Source organism: Anolis sagrei, chromosome 1 (genome assembly GCF_037176765.1).
Source record: "Anolis sagrei isolate rAnoSag1 chromosome 1, rAnoSag1.mat, whole genome shotgun sequence".
In the NCBI taxonomy this organism is placed as follows: domain Eukaryota; kingdom Metazoa; phylum Chordata; class Lepidosauria; order Squamata; family Dactyloidae; genus Anolis; species Anolis sagrei.
This window is the reverse complement of record NC_090021.1, coordinates 157,140,513-157,162,554: the sequence shown is the minus strand read 5'-3', so window position 1 is coordinate 157,162,554 and position 22,042 is coordinate 157,140,513. Positions and strand designations below refer to the sequence as shown.

Below are 22,042 nucleotides of genomic sequence, written 5' to 3'. Positions count from 1 at the left end.
GCTCTGACACTGAGGCATATTCAAACAGCCTGTTGAATACTCTTTGGACAACATGAAGGTGTCCCTCTGGCCCCGAGCCTCCCTCTCTCGCCTGCTAGCGATCCTGACACTCCTTTGAACCTTAAATTCCAATCAATCAGCTCGATCTAAACCACCGGCTTCATCAAGGTTAATTCACTCGTTAGTGCTTTTTCTCTTATTATCAGGCTGAGAACTATCTGGCTGAGAACCGTCCTCCCTTCCTGAATCCATCACCTGTTTCACTTTCAACAGTGTCATTTCTTGCTGTGGGAAACAACTGAACTTCTGCCCCCTGTTCCTGGTCTTCTTCGTCTAACACAGGGACATCATTGCTTTGCACCAGACTGAATCCCATCATCCCCATCAGAATCATTGACACCATCACTCTGAGATTCCAGCTGAGTCACAACACATTGTACAATAGAGGTGTGCATGAATTTGTTTGCCAATTCCAGATTCGGGGAACTTTGGCAATCTGGCAGGACCCAGCTGAAGGTTCAGCTGGAAACGGATCACAAACAGCCAGATCTTTTGCTAATGGGGGCGCTGGGACTGAGCGGCACTCTACCTGAGGCAGAGGTCATAGTGTCTGGGTGGCCTCACAAATCAGGCAAGAGAAGACACCTGGCAGCAACAGTTCCTCCTCTTCTTTCATCCCCAGCAGCCTAGCACCTGCTTGAAGTTGTTGTTGTTGTTGTTGTTGTTGTTGTTGTTATTATTATTATTATTATTATTATTATTATTACCCCACTTTATCTTCCTCATATGTGACTCATATACAACATATACAACCAATTCAAAACACTTGACCCAATTAAAACATATACAATCAATATATATTAAAATAAGCAGTTAAAATAAGTCTCCGACTTTTCGGGACCTCATGGACCAGCCCATGCAAGCAGTACATAGTTTAAAATTCATAATTGAAAAATAATAAGGATTGGCCTGCCAGAAGAAAATTGTCTTTATTATTATAATAAATTCGGACAACGCCTTCAACTCTTGGCTGGTCATCCCACAATCCAGGGGTGGCTGAAGAAAAAGTCCCTGGGTGACCACCACCAGCCTAGTCATGGCTGATGGATTAAATGTCCCCCAGAGGACTTGAGTGTAGGGACGGGTTATACAGAAGGACACAATCCAATGGGTAACCTGGACCCAAACCATGTAGGGCTTGCCAAATGCCAAAAGGAAGATATCAAAATACAAAGACAGGAAATATGTAATCTATGATTCTGTGAAGGCAAATGCTGGCAAAGAGTGAAGAGAAGGGTCGATCTCATGAGCAAAGGAGTGTCTACATTCCCCAGAGTTTTCAATCTTTGGCATATCTTATGCAAATATATGGATTTAGCTAGGCATGAAGTTCACTATAGACTCATCATGTGGGTTGTTAAGAATCTTATATAGCATGCAATATTTACATGGTTTGGATGTGATGAAGTCTGAAGAAAGACAGTTCACTCTACTATCCCACTCAGATATATCTACCCTTGCTCCAAATTCTTTGCCTGATGTTAGTTTGGTTAAATTTCAGAATAAAAATGGATGAGATCTACCATAAAAATTGAGTTTTTTGTCCCATACAAATAAATCCACCCATCAAAATGGATTATTTGTACAGTTCAAGCACAGTGGCTGAGGTCCAATTCTAGAACTCCGGAAGCTTAACTCCCTACCAGTATAGCTCCACCTGATTGTAGCTACTAGCTATGTGTGTGATAGTTTATTCTGCTCTCCTGGATGGTGAGCAGCTAAAGGCTCCTGGGCACAACTTTACCCCCAGGCTAGTTATTCCCTAGTGAATGCGAGAGTTGTTGCATTGTTATTTGATATCAGAGAAAAGTGGTATTGTTCCCTGGGCATTGATGGAAGCTGTTTCCTTGTTTCTGTGTGCTTGAAGATATTCCTCAGATGTACCCAATACCAATCTGTGGCTAAAGCTAGAAATGTATCTGGAAATATCTAGTTTTTATTCTACACCTGGATGAAATGTACATTGCACTAAGAGGCACACAATACCTCCTTTAGCAACATCTTTAAATGTATTTCCAAGGGCACAACTAGGCAATGTCAGTGCAAGCTCCCTACATACTTCTAGTGAATATCTGCTTGTTTAGAAAGCTAAAGGGGTGATATGTAGAAATGTGAACTTTAGGTCTTGGATTTAATCCCAGTGCCTGTATTTGTGAAAACAACAACCCATCAATTATTCTGTATAGAGAACATTTGCATGGTGCTGAGGTTCAGATTTGTAGGAGAAATGTGCTAAAATGTTCAAGCTGTGACAATGGTAAATTAAAATGCATTACCAAACTTTGACCTTTTCAGTATTCAAGACAGTTTATGGAAAATTCTTTGCTGTGCAGAGTCAGTGATTGTAAAAGTGTGCAATTGATATGCATACTGAGAAACAGCCACTATAGTTTAAATATTAATACATATAGTACATCTCACCATATTAGGGTCATGGACTACTATGTCTTGTGTCATATGTTATGCAGTTGATGGTGCTTGGTGAAGGAAGGGTTAATGTATTAGTTCTAAAGGGTTTAGTAATCTGTAAGTAAGAGTTCATGGGTGAAAGTAATTAAGGGTGGAGGTATTCAAGAGATAGGTTACAGCTGGGTGCTTGTGGATATAAGGAGCGAGCCTTGGAAGTGATCTTTGGGAGAAAAGTAATGTTTTAACCTGGTGGTAGATGGTGCTGGCTTTCCCCCAGGTTTGTGGATTTTCGGTATCCTGACCTGTCTCCTGTAATCTTGGAACCCTGGAACCTTGAACTTCTGGACTGGCTTTTGACTACGGCATAGACTCTCGATCCCTGGACTTTATTTATTGAATTCTTGGCATTTGACCACTGGACTGGACCTTTTGACTATGGAGTTGTTTTTGTTATCAGTTTTTGTTTATTCTGTGGCTGAGTGCTATCTTTGTGTTTTATATTTTGGACTATTGAAACAGCCATACAATAAGTGCTGTTTTAATTAAACTTTTATGATAAAACTGGGAGTTTGGTTCATCTCTACCTAAATAAGGCAGAGTCCTAGCAACATGACATTTTGTCTGCTTACTTAGATGCTAGCTACTAATGGGCAGCTTCCAAACATCTGTCCCCTTGTTTCTTTTCCTTTAAATGAATAACGTTTTTGGCAGACACTTACAAATTGAGGATTCACAAAGGGGTGCCTCTGTAAAACAGGACACCTGATTACTTTATGAAGGAAAACCACATCTGGGTTGCTAACATCAGCTTTTGAAGATTACTTATTAGCAAATGCAATGATATGCCCTTTCCTCCTGGTGTCACCATTTTAATGAAATTCTTCCGTTTCTTAGTAATATGAAAGAGGAAACACGTGCTGCCAGATTCTGAATGTCTCGTGGGAAACAAAGCATCTGAAATTTCCAGCATAAACAGTTCTTTTGAGTTTTAAAGGAGCAATTAGGTGTACGCTATTGATTGCTTAGCTGAATGGACCAAAGGCTTCTCTCTGCGTCATTGTTCAGATTGACTCCATGGATATGTGCTCAACACAGTGAGAGGCCTACTTAATGGAGAAAAATATTGATTCTTTTCATAGGCCTTTGTTTTCTTTTTCTCTCTCCCTTTAAAACATCTCTAATTTACCAGGCAAAAATAAAGACCTTGGAAGTCACAACCAGGTCGGCCTGTGACATTTTACTTAAGTATTATTTGGTTACTTTTTCAGCCTCCTAGATTTATGTAATTTACATGTGGGGAAATCCATTGTGAGCAGAAAAAGTATATTTCTTTAGAAAGCTTAATTCTCAGATTGCTGAGGAATTTTAGTATTGAGTTAGAATTCACTGAGGAGGGAAATTGAAACTTATAGCGATGAAGAATCTCCTGGCATATAGTTATTGTTTATTTATTTGGAAGTTTTCTATACCGGCCTTCTCACCTCGACGAGGGACTCAGGTCGGTTTACAGCATGTATAAAATACAATCATATAAAGAACAACAAGTACAAATTCATTACATATGAAAATAGTGCAATACAGTACAATAAAACATCATCATTACAATTACCTAAGCCAAATCGTCAATCCAGTCATGGTCATAGTCATACTCGTAGTCACAGTTCATCATAATTCATCACAAAGAGAGGTTCTAGGTTCAGTCCTCAAATGCCACATTCCAGAGCCAGGTTTTTAGTAATTTCCTGAATGTCAGGAGGGAAGGGGCCAATCTGATCTCTAGTGGGAGGGAGTTCCAAAGCCGGGGAGCCCCCACCAAGAAGGCCCTGTCTCTCGTCCCCACCAACCGTGATTGCGAGGGTGGTGGGACCGAGAGCAGCCCCCCCCCCCCCGGAAGATCTTAATAACCTGGATGGTTATTTTGTAAGCTCTAAGTTCACTGTGTTGACAAAGTATTGATAAACTATCTTCTATTTATATACAGTCTCTAATTAATCATGTGAATGTTCCCATGTTACATTCAATGTAGAATTTCTTGGAACATAGAAATTGTGATTTGCAATCTACAGTTTTTATTTATTTATATTTATTTATTTACTTTGCTTATATACCGCTGTTCTCAGCCCGGGGGCGACTCACAGCGGTGTGCAACATAGAAAGAACAAGGTTCAAAATTCAAGACACAATCTAAAATATAATCTAGCAATAACTAAAAACATCATCATCAAAAACATCAACAATATCAATAATACAAAAAGCCATTCACGTCGTCTCATCGTTTAAACCACAATCCAGTATCATTTTCCGTTGTTCCATTCCTGTTGTCATTACCAATTATTGCACTTCTTGTTCGAACGCCTTCCTGAACAGCCAAGTCTTTAATTTCCTGCGGAATATCATCAGGGAAGGAACCAGTCTGATGTCCACGGGAAGGGTGTTCCACAGCCGAGGAGCCACCACCAAGAAGGCCCTGACTCTCGTCCCCGCCAGGCGTGCCTGTGAGGCAGGTGGGATCGAGAGCAGGGCCTCCCCGGACGATCTCAAAGTCCTGGTGGGCTCGTAGGCCGAGATGCGGTCAGATAGGTATCTTGGGCCGGAACCGTTTAGGGCTTTATAGGCCAATGCCAGCACCTTGAATTGAGCCCGGTAGCAAATCGGCAACCAGTGGAGCTGGTACAACAAGGGCGTTGTATGCTCCCTGTGTCCTGCTCCTGTTAGTAACATGGCTGCCGCACGTTGGATCAATTGAAGCTTCCGGGTCGTCTTCAAGGGCAACCCCACGTAGGGAGCATTGCAGTAGTCTAGGCGGGATGTAACCAGAGCGTGGACTACCGTGGCCAAGTCAGACTTCCCAAGTCAGACTTTTGTAACAGCTGTTATAGATATCTGTGCATGTTACACTTACACAGATCTCATAACAACACAGCTACTTCCAGTGGGGCTCCATCCTGACTGCATCGACTAAGTGTTCTATGACAGGAAACTGAAACATGGAAGACTGCCTATGTTCAGATAGAAAATGTTGGGGACAGCATGGGAGCAAGCCAGAAAGGTATGCTTTCCAGTGTGTGATGGGCATGCAAGTGAAGCAGGGCTCTGGGCGATGGGTTTGCGCCACTGCCCATCAGTTTTCCCCATTGCTCTAAAGATTCCTCACATCAAGGATCTCGATGTGATGAGGTCCTTAAAATCTATCCATTGTCTATGCTAATGTGGCTGTAACAGAATAGAGGTGTGGTGTGAAAAAATCCTTGGTTTGGACAGAAGGAACATTAAAAATGCTGTCTTCCATTTTCCATTGTAAATTCTCATTGTATGAAGAACATTAATAATGGCACCTGGGTTTGCTTGCTTTTCTCTTCCCCTTTTAATCCCCTTTTCCTTTTGTATTACTAGGCAGACAGGGACTTTGGTGTTTGCCATGTACCTTGTGTAACTGGAAATCTTTTTAGCAGGAGAGCCTAGTCAAAATACCTTAAATGTGTCAAAATAATAAATTAACAGAATACACTGTAGTTGAAGGCTTTCATTGCCGAAATGACTGGATTGTTGTGAGTTTTTCCAGCCTGCATGGCCTTGTTCCAGTAGCATTCTCTCCTGACATTTTGCCTGCATCTATAACAAGCATCCTCAGAGGTTTGTTGGAAATTAAGCAAGTGGAGTGTGTGTGTGTCTGTTTATCTATCTATCTATCTATCTATCTATCTATCTATCTATCTGTGGAATGTCCAGGGTTGGAGAAAGAACCTTGTCTGTTTGAAGCAAGTGTGAATGTTGCAATTAGCAAGCTTGATTAGCATTTACACTGGCACGATTTTTATTTGAACCCAGATACATAGGTATATGAACATTATTTTTAGTCCCCTGACATCCTAAACATTAATTTAACTGGCACATTTCTGGCATATTCAGTTGTATACATTTTTGTATACTGCTATATACATGTTATATACATACAGGGCTGTGTAGAAGGGCCCCTAGTTCAAAGGAGAAAATGTGGGCTTTTCTGCCTTGATATTCTGGGTTATATGGCTGTGGGCCCTTCCACACAGCCCTATAACACAGGATGTCAAGGCAGAAAATCCCACGATATCTGCTTTGAACTGGTTTATCTATGTTTATCTAAGATTGGATTACTGTAATGCACTCTACATGGGGCTTCCCTTGAAAACGGCCTGGAAATTTCAGTTGGTCCAACAGGCAGTGGCCAGGCTGTTAACTGGTGCTCTTTACAGGGAGAGGTGAACCCTCCTGTTTAAGGAGCTTCATTGGCTTCCGTTCATTTACTGGTCCCAATTCAAGGTGCAGGTGCTTACCTACAAAGCCCTAAACGATTTGGGACCCATCTATCTGCGTGACCACATTTTTGTATATGAACCCACACGATCTCTTTGTTCATCTGTAGAGGCCCTGCTCACGATCCCACCTGCATCGCAAGCGCAATTGGTGGGGATGAGGGACAGGGCCTTTTCGGTGGTGGCCCCGCGACTCTGGAATTCCCTCCCCAAGGACATCAGGCAAGCCCCAACATTGGCAGTCTTTAGAAGGAGATTGAAAACGTGGATATTCCAGTTTGCCTTCCCAGAATAAGGAACCCTAAGCAATATGTCCCAAATGCACTTTATGAGAGACTTAGAATTGTCTGCACGCCTACCTATCCTAAAATATCCATCCTATTTCCCTTGGACATGCCCAGCATTTTTAATTTTAACCCTTGCACTTGGCCCTGCCTCAGGTTTTTAAATGCGTTGTGTCATTAATGTATTGTTTTTGCTTTGTTATGAGTTATTTATTGTTGTATTGTTGTTGTTATGTTTTTATGATGTAATCGGGCTCGGCCTTTTGTAAGCCGCACCCAGTCCTGCGGGAGATGGTAGCGGGATATAAATAAAGGTTTATTATTTATTATTATGTCTACACTCTGATAATGTGGGATTTTCTGCCTTGATATTCTGGGATATGGGGCTGCTTGGAAGGGCCCTGAGTCCACACTGCCATATATTCCAGTTCAAAGCAGTAAATGTGGGCTTTTATTCAGCTCTGTGGAAGGGGTCCCAGTTATTGTTATGGTGCAATTTTTAAATTCATATTTTTATAGGTATGGATTATTTTAATGTGCAATAGTTTGTGTTTTACATTTATGTTTATGTGTTTAATTTATATTTCAATGGTTTTATGCAGTTTTAGTTATGTATTGCACATCAGTATATGTTGTATCCCACCTTGAGCCTTAGAGAGATGCAAGTAATACATCATCTGTCAATAACAAATAAATAACACCTCTCAACAAAATATTTTCCCAGGCTCAGCCAGGCCTTCAAATGCTAATGAAGGTGGTCAGTTGAAACATTCACACCTAGCTCCAGCAGAGAAGAGCTCTTTGCCCCACCCCGGCCATTCCACAGATATATAAACCCATTGTCCTAGTTCCAACAGACCTCACTACCTCTGAGGATGCTTGCCATAGATGCAGGCGAAACATCAGGAGAAATGCCTCTAGAACATGGCCCTATAGCCCGAAAAAACCCACAAGAACCTAGTGATTCCAGCCATGAAAGCCTTCGACAATACATTAAATACATATAGTTGTCAAACAGTATCAGACATAGGTGCACTAACACAAACACACACATATAATGATGCCTTTATACCTCCACTATGTGCTATAAATAGGAGGATTGGTTGTACTGTCTGTGCAAAAATAAACCCTCTGGAATAATCATCATAAAATTCATCCTTGACTAATTCCAGCAGGGCTCCTGCTGATGTTACACACTGAAGGCAGCAAGGCTGTTTTTCTTAGCCACACCAGCTCATGTGCCCTGATAACCATTTCCCATTAAAATGCAGAGACTATTTTCTTGGCATCCTTTGGAAGGCACAGCATGATTTCGGTTGATAATATTAGGATGCTTTCCCCAATCTCCTAGGGGTAGCCATATAGACGATTGATGAATTTGTTAATTTGTTCTGCCTAGCTGTCCTGCTGCTTTATTAGTATTCCAGATATGTTCTGCATTATGCCTAAGTGGAAGTGTATTAAAACCCAATACGTTAGTGCCATTTTTTCCTCACTGATATTTTATAATCACAAGGCCACCTTCTGAAAGTGTGTAGATACCTTTCTGTAATGCAGACTGAATAGGCAACTTGCTAGTGACCTATACTGGATGGAGAAAGAGGATTCTGAATATTTAGACCCACTATTTTGAGGATAAGAGCCTATTGAAATAGTCCTCATATTTCAAAGGAAAAAGCACTTCACAGATTATATTTATAGACATATAAGGTAAAGGTAGTCCCCTGACATTAAGTCCAGTCATGTCTGACTCTGGGGTGTGGTGCTCATCTCCATTTCTAAGCCAAAGAGCCAGCGTTGTCCGTAGACACCTCCAAGGTCATGTGGCTGGCATGACTGCATGGAGCGCTGTTATAGACATATGGCATGTCATAAATTGTTATTGCTTGTGTATCTTCAAGTACGTTCTTCTATGGCTCCCAAACTTTTTTAAAAAATTAGAGATCACTTTGACCAGGGACCACTTGACCAGGGACCACTCTCCAACATTAGTACAAAATAATAATAATAATAATAATAATAATAATAATAATAATAATGTATTGTCGAAGGCTTTCATGGCTGGAATCTCTAGGTTCTTGTGGGTTTTTTCAGGCTATAGGGCCATGTTCTAGAGGCATTTCTCCTGACGTTTCGCCTGCATCTATGGCAAGCATCCTCAGAGGTAGTGAGGTCTGTTGGAATTAGGGCAATGGGTTTATATATCTGTGGAATGGCTGGGGTGGGGCAAAGAGCTCTTCTCTGCTGGAGCTAGGTGTGAATGTTTCAACTGACTACCTTCATTAGCATTTGAAGGCCCCAGACATTCCAGTGGATAATAGGCTTCTAATTAAAATGCTTTTACTTCTCGGGCATTTGTCTTACATTTTGGGCTGTTTTTGGTGTGACAATTTTGTTATGAATTTCCAAGCAGGGCATAATGCATTGGTGAAGAGAGACTTCCCTTGCGCTATGCTACTCTGCTGCTGAGTATGCATGCCCAGTGTGGAACACATCTCACCATGCAAAAACAGTGGATGTAGTTCTTAATGAGACATACCACATCATCACGGGGTGTCTGCACCCTACACCACTGGAGAAACTACACTACCTAGCTGGTATTGCACCACCTGACATCTGCCGGGAAGTAGCAGCCAATAGTGAAAGGACCAAGGCACTGACATCTCCAGCCCATCCCTTGTTTGGGTATCAGCCAGCACGACAATGACTTAAATCAAGAAATAGTTTTCTAAGATATACACTCACTGGAACACCTCAGCAAGCCAGAGTCCAAAAGTGGCAGGTGAAAACTCAGAGCCTCAATCAATGGCTGATACCAAATGAGAGACTCCCCCCTGGGCACACAGAAAATTGGCCGACTTGGAAGGCACTGAATAGACTGTGCTCTGGCACCACGAGATGCAGAGCCAATCTTAAGAAATGGGGCTACAAAGTGGAATCCACGACATGCGAGTGTGGAGAAGAGCAAACCACTGACCACCTGCTGCAATGCAACCTGAGCCCTGTTACATGCACAATGGAGGACCTTCTTGCGGCAACACCAGAGGCACTCCAAATGGCCAGATACTGGTCAAAGGACATTTAATCAACCACCAAGCTTGCAAATTTTGTGTTTTGTCTGTTTGTTTTGTTAAAAATGTAATACAAATGTCTGGTTGCTCCTGACATGATAAATAAATAGAGAGAGACTGACCAGCTAGCAGGCTGTATAAGGCCTGCAAAATTATTTGGTCTGGCATGGCATGGGAAGGATGCCTACCCCAATCCACCCACCTAACCTGGCTCCTGTTGCTCCTTCGAGCTGCCATGCTGACTCTTTTGTGAACCAGGTGCTGCTTACTATTCAGATCCAAGCTGCTTCCAGGTTCCTCTCCTCATGCAGGCACATTCTGCTTCTTTTGCTCATGTTTTTGCCAGCTGAGCCAAAGCTAGTAAGCATGTGTGCACGTAGGCAGCTCCCTATGCCACATAGCCTTTGGAACCTTCAACATATAATTGCATAGGTTATAATTATACAACAACATATGGTTTTATAATTACTTAAATAAGTAAGGCTATGGCCTTTGCTGTAAAGCAGTGGTTCTCAACCTGGGGTCCCCAGATGTTTTGGTCAGTTTACCAGCTGTTGAGATTTCTGGGAGTTGAAGGCCAAAAACATCTGGGAACCCCAGGTTGAGAGCCACGGCTGCAAAGGATTGAAGGAAAGTTCTGAAATAAAAGCCTGTAACAGAATTCAGCATCCTGGACAGCTCTTCATGTCCCTCATTGTAACTAGTAGGCCTGGGTAACAACGCAAAAATTTGTTTCTAAAATCGATTTGTAATTGGGGTGTTTTTTTGTTTCGATATTTAAAATAATTCCAAAATTTTCCAAAAAAAAAGTTCGGTATTTACGAAATTTCGTAAATATTTACAAAACATTTTGTAAAGATGGCGCCCTTTTTTAAAAAATATCTTTTAAATTTTTTTAAATTTAATTATTAATTTAGTAGAATAGGGAGGATAAATTATTATTGAGGGAAGGCAGGCACTCACTCTGGCGGGCCCTCTCGCTCGCTGCTCGCTCGCCGCTCGCCCTCTCGCTCGCCGCTCGCCCTCTCGCTCGCCCTCTCGCCCTCTCGCTAGGATGGGTTCCTTCCAGGAGGGGCTCTTTTTCCCAGGCTGCCAAACTACAACTCCCAGGATGCTACAGCATTGAGCCAATGTGGTGCCAAACCTCATCCAGGCTGCAGTGTAGATGGCTGCAGGATGGAGGGGTTTCCTGCCTCGAATTGAGAGAGAGAGAGAGAGAGAGAAGAGGAAGCAAGTGAGCCTTCTTTGGAAGAGAGCTCAGAACCCCCCTGCGAAAGGTGAGAGAGAGAGAAAGAAGAGAAAAGGAAAGAAAGAGAAGGAGACCTCCCTCTCGCCTTCTCGCTCGCCGCTCGCCCTCTCACTCGCCCTCTCGCTCGCCGCTCGCCCTCTCGCTCGCCCTCTCGCTCGCTTGCTCAGCCGGCGCCGAGAGAGGAGAGCTCCCAGCAAGCCAGGCGGCCATCTTACGTATTTCCGAAATGGACGGAAATACAAAATTTTTTGGCGCCTGCCGTTTCGATATTTAAAAACACTTCCAGGTTTAAAAATAAGTTTTGTAATCGTTTTGTAATTCAAAAATTAACGAATTTTTTAACGAATTACGAATTAACGAAACGAATTGCCCAGCCCTAGTAACTAGTCTACAAAAGCAGATTTGGTCTCTATGGGAATTAAACTCCTTTCCCTTTCTTTCAAACTGAACCAAAGTCCAGCCATAGTTCTCCAGTTAGAGCTCCCACTGACTGCCTTCCTTTAGAGAGAAAGTTTGTTGGTCTTAATGGTAAAGTAAACCTAAACAGTCCTCAGTGGCTTTGTTGTCTCATTTTTTGGTAACTGTTTCAGAATCTAATGAATTCTCCACTGTGCAACAGAGGCAACAAACATAATCACACCACTATTGATTGTTAACAATAAAACTTTTATTTGTAACTTTTCAGACAACACAGATCATGAAAAAGTGTGATTTTTCTGCATATAAAGAGTAAACTATAATGTTAGAGCTTGGAAAATGTTTTATTTATCCATGTATGCAAATTGGTGTTGATATTTGGGTGCAAAGAGTGTAGGGAGTCTTCTACCACTTCCCAAATTTAACACAATAGTAAATATAACAATAGTAAATATAACAATAGTAAATATATTAAGTAAAATCAATTTTAATGAAAAGCATAGCAATGCAATACCTACAGAACTTTCTGTATAGCTAAATATTGGGCTTTCATCCCTCTGTGTCCACCACATTTTTTCCCCCAAAATTTTAATTTTTCTAAAAATTCTGGTGTGAAGGTAAAGAGTATTATTTGAATTCAATTATTAATCAATTTAAAGAAATGCTGGACCACTCTCACAACCACCATGTCAGACTACACAGAGAAGCCATTGAAATACACAAGCATGTGGACAATTTCAACAGAAAGGAAGAAACCATGAAAATGAACAAAATCTGGCTACCAGTATTAAAAAGCTCTAAAATTACAACAGCACAACAACAGAGAAGGACATCTAATTACCTCTCAACAAAAGTTTGCTCCACGGACTGTCAGGCCATTATATTCTAATCAAGGTGGTCAGTTGAAACATTCACACCTAGCTCTAGCAGACAAGAGTCCTTTGTCTCACCCTGGTCGTTCCACAGATATATAAACCCTTTTTCCTAGTTCCAACAGACCTCACTACCTCTGAGGATGCTTGCCATAGATGCAGGTGAAACGTCAGGAGAGAATGCCTCTAGACCATGGCCATACAGTCCGAAAAAACCTACAACAACCTAGTGATTCCGGCCATGAAAGCTTTCGACAATACAATTTAAAGTGCTAACATCTTTAAAAAGCTAAAATCCTAAACATGCTAGTTGGGAATTAAGCTCATAGTTTCCTATTATCCCTGGTTTTCTTTTTCCTCTGTGAATTCAGGAACATATCTCCCATGAATATGGTAAATTGGTTTCTTATGGTACATTAGCAGTACAGAATGGAGATACAAAAGCAGCAAGTGGGTGGTGAGTACAGAAAATGTTTATATTGAGAAGCAGAAGCAAAATGTGGGAAGGTAGTGTTATAAGGGTGAAATTATGCCTACACATGATTTGGTTTTGACATATGAACTTTTTCATACAGTATGAAATAGTTTAGTCATATAATGTGATATCATAGGGGAGTGAAAGGACCAAGGCAGTGACATCTCCAGCTCATCCCTAGTTTGGGTATCAGCCAGCACGTCAACAACTTAAATCAAGAAATAGTTTTCTTAGATCTACAGAGACACTTGCTGGAACACCTCAGCAAGCGAGAGTCCAAAAGTGGCAGGCTCAAACCCAGGACCTCAATCCATGGGTTATACCAGATGAGAGACTCCCTCCTGGGCACACAGAAGACTGGGAGACTTGGAAGGCGCTGAACAGACTGCGCTCTGGCACCACGAGATGCAGAGCCAATCTTAAGAAATGGGGATACAAAGTTGAATCCATGACATGCGAGTGTGGAGAAGAGCAAACTACAGACCACCTGCTGCAATGCAACCTGAGCCCTGCCACATGCACAATGGAGGACCTTCTTGCGGCAACACCAGAGGCACTCCAAGTGGCCAGATACTGGTCAAAGGACATTTAATCAACTACCAAGTTTGCAAAATTTGTGGTTTTTTTTAAATCTGTTTGTTTTGTGCTGCCAGAAATGTAATACAATGGTATGGTTGCTGATGACACGATAAATAAATAAATAATGCTACAGCATGGAAGGATAATGTCGGGATCTAGGTTCAGTTGATTTCCTATATCCACAGATTCCACCATTCACATTTGAAAAAGGTATGGCCCGACTTACCGGGCCAGGGACATTTCGGCACGGGGTGTCCTCTGCCACCATTTTGGCCCCAGGGGGGCTTCTTCCTCCCAGAAGCCCCTTGGGCAGCGGGAAAGTTTTCCACCACCCGGCCGAATCGCCAATGGCCAGCTGCCCCTTGAGCAGCCTATTTAAGACTGCCCCAGGCTCCCTGGCAGGCACTCGATCTGTTTCAGCTGATCCATCCCACTTACCCTGCATGCTGGTTGTGTCTTGGATTCCAGTTAGCTTATTCTTGTTAGCTTGTTCTTGTTAACTTGTTCTTAGTTGCCTGTTTGTGTTACTCGTCACAACTCCACATTGGCATGTGGCATGGGCTCTAGATCTGGCTTGTTATCCTCCCTATTGGATGGGGGGAACCTTTGCTGGTCTCATGGATGCCGAGTTTATGTTGGCCCTGTATGGTGCCAGCGGCACCCTGGTGTGTTAAGCAGAATTGGACAGCAGCGGGTGGCCCGATCCTGTTTTAGTACCCATGCATGGCTGCCAACTCTTGTTCCTTGTATCAATAAATGAGTTGTAGCCATGGTTTATCCCAAAAAACTTGTGTGAGTGTCTTCTTGGGTTGGCTGGCGGGAGGTGTATCGCCCATGCACAAGCAAATGTTTTATTAATAAGGTTTTTGAAAAGACAAGCCTTGATTTTGCCATTTTACTATGTCATTGTATATAATGTGACATGAGCATCCATGGATTTTGGATGGTGGTCCCGGAACCAAATCCCTGTGGATCATAGAATCATAGAGTTGGAAGAGACCTCATGGGCCATCCAGTCCAACCCCCTGCCAAGAAGCAGGAATATTGCATTCAAAGCATCCCTGACAGATGGCCATCCAGCCTCTGTTTAAAAGTTTCCAAAGAAGGAGCCTCCACCACACTCTGGGGCAGAGAGTTCCACTGCTGAATGGCTCTCACAGTCAAGAAGTTCTTCCTCATGTTCAGATGGAGTCTCCTTTCTTGTAGATACCAAGGGCTAAGTAACATAGAGCAGGGTGAGAAAGCAGAGTTCAATTGATGAGTATATTCTTATGAGATCTTCCTGATCCTGAACTCCAAAGTTTTCTCCACTGTAAGTGTATTGCGCAATGTGTGAATATTTTATGTACCATATTGTAAAAAAAAGTTATGAAAAACCTTGTATTAAATCCAATAAATTTATTTGGATTTTCCTTATAATTCGTGCCAATACTGAGATTAAAAATGTCTCAAAGTAACAAATAAACTGGCAAAGTAAGAAAGTAAAAAAAAAAATATAGCAGTGAATTCCCATCTGTTTCAGAAGAAATGGCAGATAATAAAGGGCACTGTGGTCTATTCAGGTAAATTTAGTTACTTCATTGCAATGAGACATTTTAATATACTTTCTTTTAGTTATGTTGTAGGATAGGTCAACATTGTTCTTCAATTACAACTATAGATTGAGCATCCCTTCTCCAAAATCCTCCAAAATTTAAAATTGCCATCACATTACATTTCTCTTCCTGATGCCTCCATGTCCGTACTCACTTCATTTCCTTCTCCTGCTTATCCTTGTTTCTTGGCTCTGGGAGAAGCACCATACCTGACTGCCTGTCGACCTGCCATATGGCTAAAGCAGCACCAGTCTCTTTGTATTGCTCTACAGAGGGTAGGCTAGCAGACTGGCAGCAGCATGATGTAAAGCCAGTGTTGAGGTGAGGAGGAAGGAAGGAGGGAAGCTTCAAGGTACAAGGCAGGGAGAGGAGGGAATAGTGAGAGAAAAAATAGGAATAGAGAGCAAGAAGCAATAGAGGCCTCCCAACAGGCCCGTAGCCAGGATTTTGATTCGGGGGAGGGGGGGGGGCTGAGTTTTTTTCATGGGAGGTTCGGGTAGGGGCTGAGTTTCGAGGGGGGGGGGGGCTGAGTCTGAGTGAAAGAGGGTCTACCCTAGCAGACCTTTTGTATCATTACCCCAATACCCCCATGCATATGGGATATATTGAGTATGGTGATCAGATCATGATATGAATAAACATAACAGTTTAAATAATGCACCAGTAAGGCCTTTTCGCGAACCACCATGAGAATTTCGGGGGGGGGGGGGGGCTGAAGCCCCCCGAGCCCCCCCCCCCCGGCTACATGCCTGCCTCCCAAAGAGTAAAGTATTGAGCAATTCACTGTTTCTTTCTAATGCTTTGCCTCACTCTGTGTTTGTATCTCTTATAAGCAGCACCTGGTGGTGCAGTGGGTTAAAACGCTCAGCTGCTGAACTTGCTGACCAAAAGATTGCAGGTTCAAATCTGGGGAGTGGTGTGACCTCCTGCTGTTAGCCCCAGTTTCTGCCCACCTAGCAGTTTGATAACATGCAAATATGAGTAGATCAATAGGTACCTCCTGGAATGATTCCATCAGCGCTGCCTCCGGAAAATCCTGCAAATCTCTTGGGAAGACAGGTGGACAAACATCAGCGTGCTGAAAGAAGCAAAGACCACCAGCATTGAAGCGATGGTCCTCCACCATCAACTCCACTGGACCGGCCATGTTGTCTGGATGCCCGACCACCGTCTCCCAAAGCAGTTGCTCTACTCTGAACTTAAGAATAGAAAACGGAATGTTGGTGGACAGGAAAAGAGATTTAAAGATGGGCTCAAAGCCAACCTCAAAAACTCTGGCATAGACACTGAGAACTGGGAAGCCCTGGCCATTGACCGCTCCAGCTGGAGGTCAGCTGTGATCAGCAGTGCTGCAGAATTTGAAGAGGCATGAATGGAGGGCGAAAGGGAGAAACATGCCAAGAGGAAGGCGCATCAAGCCAACCCTGACCGACACCGCCTTCCATCTGGAAACCCATGCCCTCACTGCGGAAGAAGATGCAGAGCAAGAATAGGGCTCCACAGCCACATACGGACCCACAAGAACACTGGAATCATCCTCGGAAAACGAGGGATTGCCTAAGAAAACCACTCCGGTGGGAAGGTAATGCTAGTCATGCCGACCATATGACCTTGGAGGTATCTACAGACGACGGCGGCTCTTTGGCTTAGAAATGAAAATGAGCACCAACCCCCAGAGTCGGACACAACTGGACTTAATGTTAGGGGAAAATCTTTTCCTTTACCTTTACCTGATTTTAAAAGTGTGTCCGCAACATGAAATATTTGGAAAGCTCTGTGTTAGACTGTACTGTATTTCTCTTTGTATTTGCTTTGACATGGTTTTACAGCTGAAACACAGTAGCCGCACCTAGGCGATAAGCAAGCGGTGCCAAATTAAGTGTATACTTTGCATATTTTACCAATTTGTTTGCATATTATGCAAAATATAGTCTGCCTTGATTTATAAAACTGCAATATGACAGTCTTGTGCTACCTGCTGTGCAGTTTGCAAAAGTTAATACATATAAATCAAGTACTGCAATTAGTAAAGACGTAAATTTCCTATCAGAAAAATATGTTCTCTGTGTGTGTCCTTCTGTGTTTGAATGACAACCTATGAGTGACTGTGTTTGATACTTAAAGACAACACCAGGAACCCCCTTCTCCTTGGCATCATCAGAGGGCCATCCCTTAGTCTCAGGTTATTGACCTGGAAATCTTGGGGCCTAGATTTTAGCTGTTGCAAAAGGCAGTCCCAGGATCCCATGAGACAACAATGTCATGTGACGCCAAAAAAAGCCAATGGGATTTTGGCCTGCATAAATAGGAGTATTGTGTCTAGATCCAGGGAAGTCGTGCTATCCCTCTATTCTGTCTTGGTCAGACCACACCTGGAATACTGTGTCCAGTTCTGGGCACTGCAATTGAAGGGAAATGTTGACAAGCAGGGATGTGTCCAGAGGAGGGCAACTAAAATGATCAAGGGTCTGGAGAACAAGCCCTATGAGGAACAGCTTAAAGAGCTGGGCATGTTTAGCCTGCAGAAGAGAAGTCTGAGAGGAGACATGATGACCATGTATAAATATCTGAAGGGAAGCCATAGGGAGGAGGGAGCAAACTTGTTTTCTGCTGCTCTGGAGACTAGGACGCGGAACAATGGCTTAAAACTACAGGAAAGGAGATCCCACCTTAATACGAGGAAGAACTTACTGATTGTGAGGGCTGTTCAGCAGAACTCTCTGCCTTGGAGTGTGGTGGAGGCTCCTTCTTTGGAGGCTTGTAAACAGAGGCTGGATGGGGGTGTTTTGAATGTGATTTTCCTGGTTCTTGGCAGGGGGTTGGACTGGATGGCTCACAACTCTGTGATTCTATGATTCTATTATTTCCATTACTGCCTCCTCATGATTTCTGCCTTTCTAGTGTGAATGGCTCTTTGTAAATAATCCTTTAGGTTAGGATAGACAAATAAACCATGAGACTTAACCTCATCCCATACTGTCTGCCTTTTATAAGTTGATATATATTGGTTTTTAAAGCCATCATGGATGGCTTCTGGCCAAAGGAACAGCTGCACTTTCATTTCCGCTGTACCTTGTTCATCCTCATCATAAAATTTCTCATTCATCTAAACCTTTAATCCTTTTCTGAACCATTCTTTGTACCCTGCCTTAATAATGCCTTGAGGCATGGCAATGTTCCCATGCTTAATTATATGCTTTGAGGGGGAAAGGGCTGGTCTTGGTCTCCAGCTGTAGGCTTCTAGCTTTACCAATTAGGTTTCCCTGTGTATAAGAGAATGAGCAGAGGCTTGTGAGTCACCTTTTCTTAATGATTCGATGTTCAATTTATGTACTTCTTGTCCAGCCCTTGACTACACTTAATAAATGTTAATACACCAGTCCCTGCTATTTGGAAGATTCAGCCATCGCTTCATTTAGCTGTTCTGTGGAAATCTTTGCTTATTACAAAGAATTTCTTCTTCCTTCTTCCTATGTTTCCACCAGAGCAGAAGTGAACAAATGATGATACTGTGATGACACACCCAAGTCTTTGGGGAAACTACCGTATTTTCCGGCGTATTAGACGACTGGGTGTATAAGACAACCTCCAACTTTTCCAGTTAACATATAGAGTTTGGGATATACTCACCCTCTTCCAACGCACACCAAATAATTTTTTTAAAAACATCAGATTTGATTTCAATATGGTAATTTTCCTATTCCTGTACTTCCTTCTCTGCTTCTCAGATCTTACACATGCACGCCTATGCTGCTTCACTGCAGCCCTCAGGAGTGAGATCTGAGAGGCAGAGAATGAGGTACGGTAACAGGATACATGGGCGGGCCAGACGGGTGAAAGAGGCATGTTTTTTTGGGCACAGCCCAGGACCGCTCTTTTTTCCATACCCCAGGCATCCTGGATGCCTGTAGCTTGCTCTGCCCTACACTTACACCTTCCTGTTGAGGCACCCCCTCACCTTGTCATCGGTACTGTGTTAAGTCACTTCTTCCCATGAATCTTGGTGAGTGGATCATGGGGGCTCTGTGTGCAAAGTTTGGTCTTGATCAGTCATTGGATGAGGGTCACAGCAGTTTCGGGAAGTGAGTGAAGGTACTGCAAGTCCCCTCATCCATAGTCCATCCTCCCCCACACCACACCAGAATGTTGAGTTTGTCATGGGGGCTCTCTGTGCCAAGTTTTGTCTGTATTGGTAATTGGATGAGTGTTGCTGTGGTCAGAGGAAGTGAGTGAAGGTACTGCAAGTCCCATCATCCGTGGTCCATCCTCCTCCACCACCACCACCCTTGCTGCTTTCATACAATTGCCACATATGGGGGGATACGGCTGTGGCCATTTTTGAGCTCCCCCCACCATATCTGGTGATCGCAGATTATCCAGTCCAACTTGAAAGTTTCAGCACTTGCCCTATAAGATGACACCCAGCATATAAGATAACCCCCAACTTTTGAGAAGATTTTTCTGGGTTAAAAAGTAGTCTCATACTCCAAAAAATACAGTATATTGTCTGGCTGTACTCCGGGGTTATCTGATATCTTCTTTTAAGATTAAGGCTCTTAACAGACAAAGGCACTTTGAGGCGAGGTGAAAAGATAACAAAATAAAATTACTGAAACAAGCAGAATTAAGGGTTAACTCCACCTGGGACTATCCTGAGGTAACTTAAAACCATACATTACAAAGGGAGCACTTGCTGGGTAAAGACATCTCTCTGAGGTGGTCAAAACTCTATTGCTTCTGGTGCCAAGTGATGGCTAAAATCTGCCTTAATCTTCTCTCCTTATAAAGCTTGGGCTGACCAAAGCTTCAATTATCCTATGGACTGGTGGTAAGTGTAGCAGTAGCTGTATGTGCTAAGAAATGCCTGTTAGATTGATAGGCCTAGGATTTCCAGACAGTACCCAGGCCTCTATTGCTCTACTACAGAAAGAAGGAGGAGCCCAGCAAGGAGTTCTGGGGGAAAGGAATAAACCAACCAAGGCAAGCCTCTGAGGAGTGTTTTAAGCTCCACCCAAAAGCTATTAAAAAGCAAGGTAACTACTAGGCATTAGGCTTGTTTGATCCAAAAAATGCTTCAAAACTAGTTTCGGATATAGGGGGCGCTGGTGGTTTGAATCCAAAGTCAATTCCGATTTTCACAGAAAAAAAATTCAAAACTTTGCAAAACTTCCAAGACTTCCGAATCAAGGCTTCCGAAGCAAAGTGTTATTTCCTGTTTCATTGGGTGGTCTTTACTTTGAAAGTAGTTGTTTTACTCCAGAAGCGGAGGGGGCAGGGAGCAAAGGGAAGAAATCCATCCACTCTGGTTAAAACTGACACGGGAGGGAAAGGAAAGGATGGGAATCCATCCACACTGGTTTAAACTGACTTGGGAGGGAAAGGAAAGGAAAGGAAGGGAATCCATCCACACTGGTTTAAACTGACTTGGGAGGGAAAGGAAAGGAAAGGAAGGGAATCCATCCACACTGGTTTAAACTGAAGCGGGAAGGAAAGGAAAGGAAGGGAATTCATCCACACTGGTTAAAACCACTTCTCTCACTTAAGACTGACGCAGAAGAGAAAGAATAGGAAGGGAGTCCATCTACACTGGTTAAAACCGCTTCTCTCCCGGGAGGGAAAGGAAAGGAAGAGAAGCATTCTAAACCATCCACACTGGTTTAGAATGCTTCTCTGGCTTGAACCGAGGCCAGGGAACAGAAGCAAGGGAAAAGCTGAATCATTTGTGTAACTAATAATACGGTATGTTCTGTATTAACCACAAACGAAATATATAACTCTCTGTGATAATAACAATGCGTTCCAGGGCATGGTCACAGAAAGATCTTTTGGGATCTTGTTAGCATTAATGTCTTTGGAGTATGAGGGGTGGGGATTTTTGTCAGAATTCATAGATATATGGACTTCAGTTCATTATGTTTATTTATTTATACGCATGCACACATGTGTGCGTACACTTCAGATCATGCTTTGAGTAGACAGATTTGTTTTCATCTAAGTGCACAATCTCATCTAATTAGAAGATGAAAATAGTGGGCAATGGGAGTGAATTTTTACAGGGCAATGTTCCACTGCTTTCTTTTAGCTGATGATAGGTTAATTAGGATTGTTGTTGTTGTGTGTTTTCAAGTTGTTTCAGACTTAGGGCAACCCTAAATCTAACATTTAAATCAAGGGGTGGATAAATGGCCTTGGAGGGCTGCATCTGGCCTGCGAGTCTTAGTTTGTGAACCTCCGGGCTACAAGAAAATATCTAGTATCATGTGTAATGACTTTTGCTTATGTCTTTGCTTTGTCTTTTCTAAAGTAATAATATAGCATTTATTCTTTTACAAGTGTATCCATGGTGTGTGAAATTCTTTTGAAAATTAACATTGCAGGTGAAGAAAGCCGTGCAGCAGATAGGCTTTGGGAGGAAGAAGAGAGGATACAGAGATATCAATGAAATTGACATCAATATGAATGATCCCTTGTTCACAAAGCAGTGGTACTTGGTAAGCAACATTGAGTCATTTTAAGGTAATATTAGCCCATTTGTATAGAAAGAAAATAAACAAGGAGGTTAGTAATATTAAATGATTTCCTGTTTATTTGTTAATATTATTTATTATTTATTTATTTAGAGCTTTTATAACCCAGTCTTCTCGACCTCTGAGGAGGGACTCAGGCCGGCTAACAACAGAGAATCAATATACAAATAAACTAAAGCATAATAACATCATAGTACATTAATACATTAAAA

General features: G+C 42.5%; 1 protein-coding gene across 1 annotated transcript in view; it reads left to right on the top strand.

Moving 5' to 3' along the window:
- The window catches only part of PCSK2 (proprotein convertase subtilisin/kexin type 2), a 175,930-nt gene that overhangs the window by 70,225 nt on the left and 83,663 nt on the right, over nucleotides 1-22,042 (top strand). Inside the window, exon 3 of the mRNA XM_060784162.2 lies at nucleotides 21,681-21,794. Coding sequence (XP_060640145.2) covers nucleotides 21,681-21,794 — 114 coding nt within the window. The remainder of the gene's footprint in view (nucleotides 1-21,680; nucleotides 21,795-22,042) is intronic.